This window comes from Saccostrea echinata, unplaced genomic scaffold (genome assembly GCF_033153115.1).
Source record: "Saccostrea echinata isolate AGI-Se365-2 ecotype Australia unplaced genomic scaffold, CSIRO_AGI_Sech_v1 ptg000064l, whole genome shotgun sequence".
In the NCBI taxonomy this organism is placed as follows: domain Eukaryota; kingdom Metazoa; phylum Mollusca; class Bivalvia; order Ostreida; family Ostreidae; genus Saccostrea; species Saccostrea echinata.
Genome location: NW_026889813.1, coordinates 5,157,069 through 5,170,907, shown reverse-complemented (window position 1 = coordinate 5,170,907; position 13,839 = coordinate 5,157,069). Strand labels below are relative to the sequence as shown.

Below are 13,839 nucleotides of genomic sequence, written 5' to 3'. Positions count from 1 at the left end.
GGTGAGCAAGGGGGCCTCTTCCAAAGTTGGGAATTTCTTGGCCCCTGGGTTAGGGGCTCTCGTGTTAGAGTAAGTGATTGCGAAATTGCATTAATTCGTTGAAAATCTTTAACCAGTGCATAGTTATGATGAACAAGTGTGCCTCTGGCAAAATTTTGATTTTCATTGAACCTCGGTTATGGGGTCTGGTGTTAGGGCTATTAGGGTCTGTGTTGAATCTGTATTATTTCTACGAAAATTCTCTTCTCTACTGAAGGGTATCTAGGAGGCAAACAGAGTGCAAAGTTGTAATAAGCAAGGGTATTTTTACAAGTTTTTTTTTTTTTTTTTTTATTTCTGAACCTCTTGATCAGGGCTCTATTAATATGTATTCTATTGAGAGACACTATTCCCCTTTTCCTATTCTGATGATTAATTAATGTATATTATGTAGTTGAAAGGTCAATTGAATAAGAGAGTTAATCAAGATTTTTTTAAATATATAATACTGTGATAGTGACAAATGGGGGCAAGTAAATAAATAGATTATTTTAAAACAAACTACGGAGTTCTAGTTATTAATTATTTTGTTGACCCCAAATAACCCTATTTCTTTTGCTTTTGGGCATCATAGCTTCATTTATCAGTTTATTTTGTTTTATTTTATACTTCTATGAATCCTTTACAGTGTTAAATTATACTCAGGTGACGTTAAGGCCCGTGGGCCTATTGCTTTTTTTTAAATATATGTACAAATCTATCCTATATGGTGGCATATTTCTACCAGCACTTGTCTGACTTGGCAGATGTTTATGCCGACTTGTTAGATGTTCATGTCGACTTGTCAGATCCTTTTGTTGATTCTGCCACTGCTTGTCAGATGTTTATTTATTTCTTGTCAGATAATGTCCAGCATGACTAGGAACCCCGTTTTTGTTATCAAAGCGCGGTAATGCAACTTACTAACCTTTTCTTGTCATCATAATATCTGACAAGTCATCATAAAATCTGATAACATAATTTTCTGACAAGTCAACATATCTTTCTGACAAGAAGACGTAATAATCTGAAAAATCAACATAATAATAGGACAAATCGACATAATTATCTAAAGTAGGCCTGTCATATGTTATGTCGACTTGTCAGATAATTTTACAAATTTATCAGATGATTATGTTGGTGTGTAAGAAAAACATGTTGTCAACTTGATGCAACAAACTGGGCATGGACACATTCTTATGTTAAAGATTGATACAGGTGAATGAGTGACAAGTCGACATAAACATCTGACAAGTAATGGCAGAAATAGATTTGTCACATTCACATGTTTAGAAATCCAATATGAAAACGTTTCTATGCCCAGTTTGTGCCATCAAGTTATTTTTTTTCTGACAAGTCGAACTAATCCTGGTCGTTTCTTTGTCTGTCCGTCAACCTATTTTTCCCCTCAAACTCCTCCTATTTACATTTTAAGCAAAGTAGCCAATTCATCTTTTGGATTTACAGGAATATGATTGACTGTGTCCTGTATATGTCCAATAAGGTTTCATAATTTCCAATAAGGTTTCGTAATTTTCATTTTCCCACCTGAAGGGCAAACCAGGTTCATCCCCCCCCCCCCCCGCAACACTTTCTTTCGAAAACATTTTAACCGAACATATATATATATATATATATATATATATATATATATATATATATATATATATATATATATATATGCTTCATTAGATTCTTACTTTCAGGCTGGTTCAAACTGGTTAGTATGAAAAACAAGCATAACAGGTCTGTAGAATACATGCTCCCCTGAGCATTTTATACTTAATTTGGAAAAACTGATATTATTAGTTTTTTCACTTTGTTCGTGCATTCCATAATTCGTTGAAAAAAATATCCAGTCATTTCAGAGAAGTAGAAAATGTTTACAAGCAACGGACAACAAGTAGATGACTTTGAACGAATTTATTGGCTCCATGTAGGGCGAGGATACATGTAAGTTAAAGTCACTGCATCTTATAAAGTGTTCTATTTACTCTTCAATATATACATGTAGAAGGCAAACCACTTGTATTTAATTGATTAAAATAAGTAAAACTATTGAATTCGTAATCCACTATGAAAAGACCCAAAGTGGTTGGGTTAACATAAGGAATGTTAGTTTTGAGTTTGTCAATGTCTTTTTGTTGAATAAAATAAATGAATAGTTGGAATGCTGATCAAGTTCGCTTCAAAGAGTGAAATGTACTGGACATTGGACATACCTAAACCATACTAAGAAGAATCTGATCAGGAAAATGCTTTCGTGTCTTATTTTTACCTGGGGGGTTTGAATACCGTAAGATGGTAATTAAACAAAAAAACTTCATTTTTACGATGTTTTTATTTATGGTCATACTGCAAATTTCATGTAATATTAGTATGACTAAAACACAAACAAGCTTCCTTTGCTTTTCCAAGCAACAGAACCCCTGGATAATCTTAGACCACAGGTTGGGGTGATGGAGGGTCCGTGGGCATAGAAACAGGGATTCCACCTGGTGATTTCCTCGTCGTGACTGGTGATGAATTATTTCCGACTGGCGAAGGCGTGGGAGGTGGCAGCTCATCAAATTCCATTTCACACAACTCTATTATAAATTTACCGTCTAGTGGGTTGCTGGGATTTGCACTTCAAATTGAAAAAAAAGTATTAAGATGACTAGAGGCTTTAATTAAGGTGAAATTAAAACACATGTACAGTTTGCTTTTTTAAAATATAAAATAAATTCATCCAATTTGATACCTTTTTAGGCTTCTCAAGACCTTATCAAAGTACATGATATTGACGCCTTCATGGTATGAGAAAACAGCATTTGGAATTTCGCAACGAACGAGTCTCTGTCCTGTTTAAAACGTATTTCATTACAGAAAAAATAGTCAAGCTTGTTTTCATCTCTCAAAGGAAAAATAAACCCCGAAAAACGGGGTAACTGTAATTATTGAAATACATTTACAACTAAATTTAAATCACCTTCTTTCTCACAGCATTGAGCAAGTCTGTTTGGAAAACCACCTTGTAAATGGTAATGCTCACCAAATTTGCGACAGTCGATTCCTACACCATCAGCACCTGTTACAAGACATACAAGCTAATTCAGAGAATTTTTGTCCCCCGCTTAGGGAAAAAAAGATCATGATCAGTTTATATGTATATTGAAGCAAATAAAAAATGCCAATATGGATATAAAGATTTGATTGCTTATTCTTTAATATGTGAATAGAAGATTCTTTTTATATAAAATATTTATCACCCTGTTATAATGATTTTATGAGTTTGTACACGCCAGACGTCATAACTTTTTCATTTCATATGTTGAATACTATCATTTAGTAGAAAAAAAAAGTTTCAAAAAAAAGGGATCGTCCGGAATTTGAACTCGGGTCCTCTCACTTGCTAAACAAGAATCATACCCCTAGACCAGAGGCACCTAATTATAGAGCTATGTAAACGTTAGGTCACATATAATGTTTATATTCACGTTCGACATTATCAAAATTTTTTACAAAATACATAGTGTCTAATTTAGCATTTACTAATCAGTTCTAATTGATGTAATTAGAATATAAAGTACGCCGACAACCTGTATTATATGTATGAACTCTCCACATGCCCCTGTGCTAAAAATAGTTCCAAGTGACTTTTAATACAATAAATAAATAAAACAAATTAATATCCCCCACTTTCAGTGAAAGCGGGGGACAAAAAAACCGGTGCTGGACACTTTGAGAAGGGCGAGAGAGGTAGGTCATAGGGAGTTATGGTATAAAATTTCATTGCAAAAGCTCAAAAGCTTTTTAACATATCGCCCGGAAACGAAAGTGTTACACATAGACAGAATGTATGAATTTACCACCTTGAACTTTGACCTTTTGACCTCAAAATCAATAGCGGTCTTCCGTAGGCCACAGGAAGTTGCTATGTAAAAGTTCATTGAAAAAGCTCAAAGGATTCTCGAGATATCGCGCGAAAACAAAAGTGTTAAAATAGACAGAATTTAAGACCTTTTGACCTCAAAATCAGACAGACAGACGGACGGACGGAAAAGCAGACCCGAATTAATATCCCCTTTTTCAGTGAAAGCGGGGGACAAAAAGAGTTTACAAATGTACTCCCACAGACTTGTAAGGTGTAAATTGTTTTTGTCTTTCAGATAATATGCCGTACTGTAAAATAAATACAAGAAGATTTTCACTCTTCTTGGATTTGAAAAACACCACTTTACCAAAAATTAAGAATTATTTAACAATAAAGTAGATCCGTTTTTTTTTATATGAAATAATTAATTAAAATTTCGTAATCGCCTGATTCTTGCTAGTTTTCATATCTAGATAACTCCGGAAAATGACATTCTTTACAACTTACTTAGAACTTTACACTTCTTGTTTTCACGTCCTCGTGGAAAACAAAAGTGGATTGCTTCTTTCTGCCACAAATCGCGACGGAAGCCGTGACTGACTTGATTACAGTCACACCTGTGCTTATGATCTACGATGTAACCATCACTTTCTCTCAACAGCAACTCATAAACACAAACTATTACAACTAGTGCAGTATGCATCTGAAGGAAAAAATATAAACTTTAATGAAATGGCATTTAGTTTTATTTTATACATGTACTGTAAAAAATGCACTGAGATTTTTTTTAAAAATTAATTTTTAAAAAAGTTGATGAGCGAAGCCTATTGTAAAATCTTAACATACCTTCTCTATTTGTACGATTCTTTTCTTTTCTAGGACGCGCTTACAGAAATTGTGAAGAAACTTGGTTTTCTCCTACTTTTATACATTATGAAAAATATTGATGCTCTCACCCACGGACGGCAAAAAATGATTAGTAAGCTGAAATTTTTGCCAAAGATGAGATTTTATTTTTTCCTAGATATTATCTCCCATGCAATTGACTTTTGCTTGATGGTTTATCAAGAAGTAAAATTGTATAGAATTTCATTTAAAAAAGAAAAGAAAACTACATTTGATATTTTATGTGTCCATAGAACATGAATGCCCCCGCGCCCGATGGTACACTTGCATTTCAATATGAAAAGAAATGTACCTTATTTCTTTGGTTGGAGCTGAGAGTAAAATATGATTAAGCAATGAATATGTTACAAATTGTTCAAACTATAACCTTTAATCCATTTTATCCTCTAACAACGAAATAAAGTGTCGTTGTTTCAAGTATTTTCATCATACACCCCTATTTATTGATTATATGATATCTAAAGTAGTTAAGTTGATATGTTTACAAAGAGATTTATCCAGGCATGTAATAAATTCTTTTTGAAATTCATCAAGAAAAACTAAAATAAAATGGTGTACAAGGTCAAAGGGAAGGTCAGATCATCGTGACACAGCTGCATTGTATTAGTGTTTGCAGTTGAATGAAAATACATGTACTTTGAACAGAGTCTTTGAAACTCAGGTAAACAGTGAGTAAAAATTATTGCACAAATGAATGGCTTATACAAATTAAATATCTCTGTCAAAACATATCTATATACAAAATTTGAAGAAAAAAAACCCTGAAGTTCAAGGTTACGAGGAAGGTTAAGGTCAAATCGAAGGTCGAGGTCAGAATATTATAACAGGGTTGATTTGATCTTGCCATTATTTGTACCTTTGTGAAAAATTCAAAAAAATATCGAGGAAAAAAAATCAAGGTTTAGAGGAAAAAAAATCAAGGTTTAGGAAGTCAATCTCTTAGAAGATCTTATCAAATGTTTCAGTGTAAAAAAACGAATGGCGTACAAGGCTAGGACAATCCCACAGGACCATTGAGCAGTGAGGGATCTTTATTGTGCTAACGCCTGCCGTGACACGGGGCCTCGGGTTTTACTGTCTCATCCGAAGGACCCGCAACTTTCACTTCAAAGTGCCGAGTGCTTGGCGAAGGAACAGTTGCCATCTATTTTTTATCGACTTAGGTCAGTCACGGCCGAGATTCGAACTCACGATCTTCAGATCATGGAGTGAACGCTCAACCGACGGACCTACCGTGACGGTTTTATTCTATTTTTCGTCTATATTCTTCGTCCATATCTTTCGCTGATTTACGATTGTAAATTGTCTTTCCCTAACCCGTGTCACACTAAAATTACGTAACTTTCTAAATTCGACGTGATCGGCTTCTTTTACTGGATTTTTCTAAAGAATAAATTGATTCTTTCAAGGTAACAACTCTAAGCAAAACTTTTCCCAAAAATTTCAAACTCAAGTTTTCGGCCTCTTTATAGATCTAGTAGACGCACACGATACAATCAAGCAGGGATGAAAACGATCACCATAACCCCTGATTATTCTTTATAATGAAAACAAGAGACCAAAGGGCCTTATCCATCACCTGAGTATAATATAACAATTTTGATGATCTATAGAGTATAAAATAAACTGATAAATGAAGCTTTGTTGGCCAAAAACCAAAGAAATAGGATGATCAGGATCAACGAACTAATTAGTTCAGTATTCAGTAACAACTCATAAATTAAGTTTTAATTTGTCCCCCATTAATTTTATCACTATCACCATGCAGACTATTAACAAACTATTATTGATAATATACTATTTTTAACCCCATATCATAACCTCTCACATTGACCTCTCTTGGTCTTTGAAGAACGATTAATATGATAAATTATATTTGTCTCATTTTCATTTCTATTATTTACAAGTCATTAAACTATAAAAGAATGTCTTGCCTAATTCACTTATTCTATTAACCTTTCAATGAAATATGGAGTTAACGAATAGTATTCAAGCTCATAGTTCATTTAAACAATACAAATCGGGAGCAGAGCAAACACGAACCTCCAAAAGCATCAGAGGCGGGATCAGGTGCCATGGAGAAGTAGGCACGTGTTCCCTGTCGACCGGTGTCGCATAATTTACGTTCCGGATACTTTGCGTTCCGGCCGGAACCTTAAAATCATAATATTGGTTCCGGATTTTACTGTAAGTTTGGTTCCGGCCATGGCTGCAATCTTCGAATCGCGGTATCTGTCAATTATTATCTGCCAGTTTTCTTTCTACACTGAACCATAGAAGTAGTTTTTTTCCTTGATTAAGCATGGCGCAGCGGCATGCCATTTTCATGTGGCGCAATGTTCTTTTTATAAGGCGTCATGCCCTTTTTGTACAGCCATTTTTTAATATGTTTTACGGTGTGACCGTTGGGGCGAGCGCAGTTGTACCATCAAAAAGCTATAGCAGCTTACACTTGTAACGTTGATCCGCCTCTTCAAACGTCAAACCGCACGAGACACAGGGCGAATTTGTTGCATCTAAACTAGTTCAGGTTTTGGTTTAAGGTTTAAAACTAGTTTTTAAACTGGTTATAAGTTTCGATCCGGTTTACCTTGGTAAAACAAATGAACAGTTTATACAAGATGGCATCTAAAAGATGCATGCATGATTAATTATATTAATATTAATCATGTTAATTGTTAATTGGAAATTTAAAGCAGAAATAATGCTGCTGATGAAAAAAAGAGATAGAATAACAAGAATTTTATGACGTTTTTCATATGCATTTACAATGTAGGAACCTTAATATGAAGAGCTAGAACATATTAACCAAATTACACATGCAAATAAAGTTAAAATCTTTTTCTTTATAAAAGAATCCAAGAAATTATAGTTTTTTGTTCCTTGTTTATCTTACTTAAAATGCAGTATTTATATTTATAATGCCTCAAAGATTCATCAAATGATCAATTTCCACATTTTTAACACATGGAAATATAAAAACTCAGGTATTTATAATACTACTCTTTAGATTTCCAACAATAAAACCGTCTTTACAGTAAGTTCTACAATTTACCATACATGTTAAAGTTTGTCCAAATGATTCAAAACATTTTTGAAAAGGAAAATTTAACATTTTCTGTTCATTATCATTGAACAAACACCATGCAGCATTTATCTATTCTCTGAAGCCTTCTATAAAACATCAGAATGTGGCATTAAAGTCAAAAAGAGTTGTTTGTCCTTGAAAAAACAATCATTTATAACTTTTTTCTTTATTAAAATAGTCACCACCTTTCATCACCGCCATACTGGAATACTTCCCGCTCTTTCGTAAACCGAATAAACCACCATCGGAGGTGGTTTGGTTGGTTTAACGAACTGGTTTCAGTTACTGCAGAAACAAATAGAAAACCGGTTCTGGGTTTAAACTAGTTTAAAACCAGTTTGTGGAACAAATGAACAGTTTACAAAACTGGTTCAAAACTAAAACCAGTTTTTGAGAAACAAATTCGCCCACAGTCTAGACTGTGACGTCACATGACGTCGGAATTTACGGAGACAGCCGAGCGTCTGGTTGAACGAGACTAAAGATCTTGTGCAATAATAAATGAAATACGTTGTAGAGTAGATGTAATTATTTTTTGTTTCTTTTAAGCTCTCTGTAAAGAAAGAAAAGTAAACGTATCTCTCGGTAACGTGTATACATACGTCAGGCAAATTTTCTGGTGCAACATTCCCAGAATTCCTTCGCTACCAGGGTTCCATGCGAAATTCTTACAAAACATACAAAAGACCAAGGATAATTATTAGATTTCATTCCGAATTTCCTCTGTTCTTACACGTTAGTCTATTGAGCTCGCTTCGCGAGCAGCAGCTTCGCGCTGCTCGCTGCGCTCGCTAAAAATAAATGAATAAATAGCCCAAGTAAAGATCGTGAAATACGCTTTCTGATGCATATACACCGAATAAAATTTGGTCGCATGAAAGGCTTTGTTTATCTAATGCATACAAATTAAGTCCCTTTGTTTATTTAGTGCATATCAGGTGTGAATTTCTCGCTTGAATGCACGCAGACCCGGTATTTACAGGGTAAAGAGGATAGAAGATAAACTTGACTGAGATTACAAAAGCCTAAAAAGAAGCACAGTGTCGAAGATAAATTTGATCAGTAGATTTTAATTTTATAATCTGATAAAGTACAGAATTAAATACAAAATGGTATACGTATTTACAGAGAGGCATTCTCTGTTTAAATATTACAAGTGTTGCAAATTCTACAATGTCGAGCCTCGAATACATGGCTTCCATTCCTCATAGATATTATCACTTGGCATGAAAATATGATTTATATTCCATTAGAAATAAAAAAAAAAATATAAATTCACTGATGAAGATAGTTATATAGTTTTTGTGATAAATTAACAATGGATATTTTATGTGGTTTATTCTGCAATGAAACAAACATGAAAACATAACGATATGGTTTATTCCCTTAGAATAAACAAACACAAGTAATTAATGAAAATTATGTTGTTGTTTTTTAAAGAACGTAGGAAGAAAAGAAAAAAAACAAGGTTGAAATATGAAAAGTAAAGACCAGCAATGTTGATTGTGAAAATAGCAGTGAGGTAAACTGAATTAGCTCAAATATTTTAGTAAAATCAAGGTTTTAGAAAATTTTAAATGATTTTTTTTTATGTTTTAAAGGTCTTGGAATCACTTTTCTGTAACTTCGATGCATGTCCTACCCACCCACCCCTTAAGATATTTGGGAAATAACTTTTATTCCTTGGTGTTTTATATACATAAAACACAATAAGAAAATGACAATTTTTATGACACTTTAAAACTTTATCGTTTTATACATACCATTATGTTTAATGAATATCAAAATTTGTGGGGAAAAAAAATTCAAATATATACATGTAGGCAGAAGGCAAGCTGCAATAATGTAACACCCCTCCATTTTTTTAAATCTCAGCCCCCTCCCCCAAATTTAAAAAAAGGAGGAGGTTATAACAATTCCAAAAATTAAAAAAAAATGGTTAGTTAATTATCTGACCCCCCCCCCTTAAAAAAAATTGAGGAGTTAAAATTATAGCATCTGCAAAAATGTAAAATTGTTAATTCATTTTTTTTTTATCATTTGCAAATTAAAAATAGTTATTATTCCAGGTTACAATTTCTGAGAGTAATATCAAACATTTTTGTTTCCTGTTCATTGTATTCTACCTTATAAAAAGATAATAATAAAGTATTTTCAAACATTTTTGTAACTAAGTTGTTTCTGTTCCACTTTATAACGAAGATAAAGTAGCCCGGAACCATAATTATTGTCAATATTAACGTTCCGGGTTACAATTGCGGAGAGTATTTTCAAACATATTTGTTACATGTACTAGGTTGTTTCTTTTTCACTTTATTACGCGTACGAAGAAAAATTAATTTATTACGAATACAAATTAGATAACGTTTCGGGTTACAATTGCTGTGTATTTTCAAACATCTTTTGTTTCTAGGTTGTTTCTTTTTCACTTTATTACAAAGATAAAGTAGCCCGGAACTAAAATTATGGTCATAATTAACGTTCCGGGTTACAATTGCTGAGAGTATTTTCAAATATCATTGTTACTAGATTGTTTGTTTTCCACTTTATTATTAAGATAAAGTAGCCCGGAACCAAAATTATGGTCATAATTAACGTTCCGGGTTACAATTACTGTGTATTTTCAAACATCTTTTGTTACTACGCTGTTTCTTTTTCACTTTATTACGAAGATAAAGTAGCCCGGAACTAAAATTATGGTCATAATTAACCTTCCGGGTTACAATTGCTGAGAGTATTTTCAAATATCATTGTTACTAGGTTGTTTCTTTTCCACTTTATTACGAAGATAAAGTAGCCCGGAACCAAAATTATGGTCATAATTAACGTTCCGGGTTACAATTGCTGAGAGTATTTTCAAATATTTTTCTTACTAGGTTGTTTCTTTTCCACTTAATTACGAAGATAAAGTTTCGAATCCCACTGTGGGACGTGGAAACCGGTCCTTCGGATGAGACCGTATAAACCGAGGTCCCGTGTCGCAGTAGGTACTGGCACGAAAAAGACCCCTCACTGCTCAATGGCCGTAAGTGCCGAGCATAGGACAAAATTTGCAGCTCTCCACCGGCAAGTGGTGACGTCTCCATATGAGTGAAAAATTCTCGAGAGGGACGTTAAACAACAAACAAACAACAAAAAAAAAACGAAGATAAGGTAGGCCGGAACTAAAATTATGGTCATAATTAACGTTCCGGGTTACAATTGCTGAGAGTATTTTCAAATATCATTGTTACTAGATTGTTTGTTTTCCACTTTATTATTAAGATAAAGTAGCCCGGAACTAAAATTATGGTCATAATTAACGTTCCGGGTTACAATTGCTGAGAGTATTTTCAAATATCATTGTTACTAGATTGTTTGTTTTCCACTTTATTATTAAGATAAAGTAGCCCGGAACCAAAATTATGGTCATAATTAACGTTCCGGGTTACAATTGCTGTGTATTTTCAAACATCTTTTGTTACTAGGCTGGTTTTTTTTTTCGCTTTATAACGAAGATAATAAAGTAGCTCGGAACCAAAATTATGGTCATAATTAACGTTCCGGGTTACAATTGCTGAGATTATTTTCAAATATCATTGTTACTAGATTGTTTCTTTTCCACTTTATTACAAAGATAAAGTAGCCCGGAACTAAAGTTATGGTCATAATTAATGTTCCGGGTTACAACTGCTGAGAGTATTTTTCAAATATCATTGTTACTAGATTGTTTGTTTTCCACTTTATTACGAAGATAAAGTAGCCCGGAACCAAAATTATGGTCATAATTAACGTCCCGGGTTACAATTGCTGAGAGTATTTTCAAACATCTTTTGTTACTAGGCCGTTTTTTTTTTCACTTTATAACGAAGATAAAGTAGTCCGGAACCAAAATTATGGTCATAATTAACAACATGGTTACAGAGTATATATATATATATGATTGATCATAACATACCAAGAGATATCAATATTGTATTGTCTGGTTATGATTGTCTATCTCTTAAAGAAAATTTGTTATTATTTGATCAAGTTCATAATTTCATAAAAAATACTAAAAGATTTTAGAATGTGAAAATGTAATAAGCATTAATGTGCAGCATGTACACTGAAAGTACATATACATATATGGCTCTGAGCCTCTTCCCCTTATCCGTTATCCCCACCCTCTTTTTTTTCTCTCTCTCTCTTTCCTTTCATTATTCCACTTTATTGTTCAATTCCCCTCTTTTTTCAATTTTGTACATTGTATCCTCCTTAAAAATTAGTTTAAAATACATGTCTTTGTAAAAGTTATGATATATATTATTGTAACATTTCATGATTTGTACCTTGATCTTTAATGGAGAGAACTTATATAGGCCATTTTTGCCTGCTGTTCAATCCATATTCATTGTATATACATTTATGTATATCATGAATAAAATACTTCTTAAACTAAACTAATTAACAACATATTTTAAACAGTTGTTTTGTTATTATTAATTTATTACTGACAATAAAACTTTGCAAAATTTGGCAAGTCCAAAAATGACTTTAGCGTCCTTACAATTTAACAGGTCATGAAATTTAATAACATTAGGGTTAGCATAAAAAATATTTGGAACAAGTTTTTTTCGTTCTCTTTTGAAAAAAGCGCATTCTAAAAGATAGTGGAATTCATCTCCTAAATTGTTTGAGGTACAAAGATCACAAATTCGGTCATCTCTGTCAACACCCCAAAAGCGACCCTTCTCAATTGGAAATCTGTGATTCATACATCTAAATTTACATAAAGCTTTTCTCAAATCTTTTGGAAGATAAATCAAATATTTTTCAAAACTATGTTCTAATTCAAATAACCTATAATTAAGGGTTTTTGGCATATCAAAAATACTGGCATACCAATTCTGCTTATTGATCAATTAATCTAGTTTTTACCAATTTTGACACCAACGTTTTCTTTGGAGAATACTGTTGTAACCATAACTCGGACATTCCATAGTCATTTAGTGTTTTTTCAACATAGTTAATCCACTTAGACTGTATTAAGTCATGTTCTCTAAGCTTTAATAACAATTCATATAAGAGAAAAGATATTTTGTCTTGTTTACCACAAACAAGTCTATGCCAAAACCCAATAACTCTGGACTTAAATATTTCTACTGGATATCTACCCAGTTCGCCATATAAAACATGATTAGGGGTAGATTTTTTCAGATTCAAAATTCTTTTGTAAAATTGTAAAAATAGACTTTCTATGACATTGTTATCGTCAATTCCCTATACTTCACAGCCATAAAGTAATATGGGTGTAATCACACTGTCAAATTCAGCTGAATGTCTATAGGCAAATCTAAACATCTTACTTTTTTTAGTAAACTGAACATAGCTTTCCTACCTTGCTCAGGTAGCTTTGTTTTATTACTAACAAAAGATCCATTACTAGAAAAAGTTACACCTAAGTAAACAAATTCATCAACAACTGATAAGTTTTTGTTATCATATGTAAAGACCATTTGTGAATTGTCATTTTTAGGTTTATTAAAAATAACAACCTTTGTTTTAGATGCATTAACTTGCAATTTCCAAGATTTACAATATAAGAACATTGCATTTAAAGCAGCTTGTAATTGAGGTGCTGACTCTGCCAAAATTACAGTGTCATCAGCATAAAGTAACAAGTAAAGTTTCAGGAATATGTCTACCTCTTCTGTACTTAGCAAAAAATGAAAAGCTTCTGTAACATTTTTTAAACCATCATATGCCCTAGAAATAAAATCGAAAAGGTCATTCAAAAATATTGAAAACAGAACAGGTGATAAGTTTTCACCTTGACGTACACCGACATTACTGTAAAAATACACTGTCACATTGCTACCCTGACGGATGCACGACTTTGCATTATTATACATACTATAAACAACTTTAAGAAAATTTCCATCAATACTATGACGTACCAGTTTATGCCAAAGAGCCATCCTGTTAACAGAGTCGAAAGCTTTTTTATAAT

The 13,839-nt window shown here is 32.9% G+C and overlaps 1 protein-coding gene across 1 annotated transcript; it reads right to left on the bottom strand.

The window, feature by feature from the left end:
* Positions 1-2,340: 2,340 nt before the first annotated feature.
* On the bottom strand, positions 2,341-4,733 carry LOC133175913 (uncharacterized). Its single transcript, XM_061311048.1, has 5 exons — positions 4,721-4,733; positions 4,382-4,577; positions 2,990-3,088; positions 2,762-2,861; positions 2,341-2,647 (listed from the first exon to the last, which is right to left on the bottom strand). Exons 2-5 carry the CDS (start codon positions 4,575-4,577, stop codon positions 2,458-2,460), a joined length of 585 nt encoding a protein of 194 aa, XP_061167032.1. The 5' UTR covers positions 4,721-4,733; the 3' UTR covers positions 2,341-2,457.
* Between the last annotated feature and the right edge of the window lie 9,106 nt (positions 4,734-13,839).

What these genes read in the sequence shown, in the direction of transcription:
- LOC133175913 (XM_061311048.1), bottom strand. Translation starts at nt 4,577, where the DNA reads ATGCATACTGCACTAGTTGTAATAGTTTGTGTTTATGAGTTGCTGTTG. An exon ending in TCAATGCTGTGAGAAAGAAG is followed by an intron (nt 2,862 to 2,989) that starts GTGATTTAAATT and finishes CGTTTTAAACAG; the next exon opens with GACAGAGACTCGTTCGTTGC. An exon ending in GTCTTGAGAAGCCTAAAAAG is followed by an intron (nt 2,648 to 2,761) that starts GTATCAAATTGG and finishes TTCAATTTGAAG; the next exon opens with TGCAAATCCCAGCAACCCAC.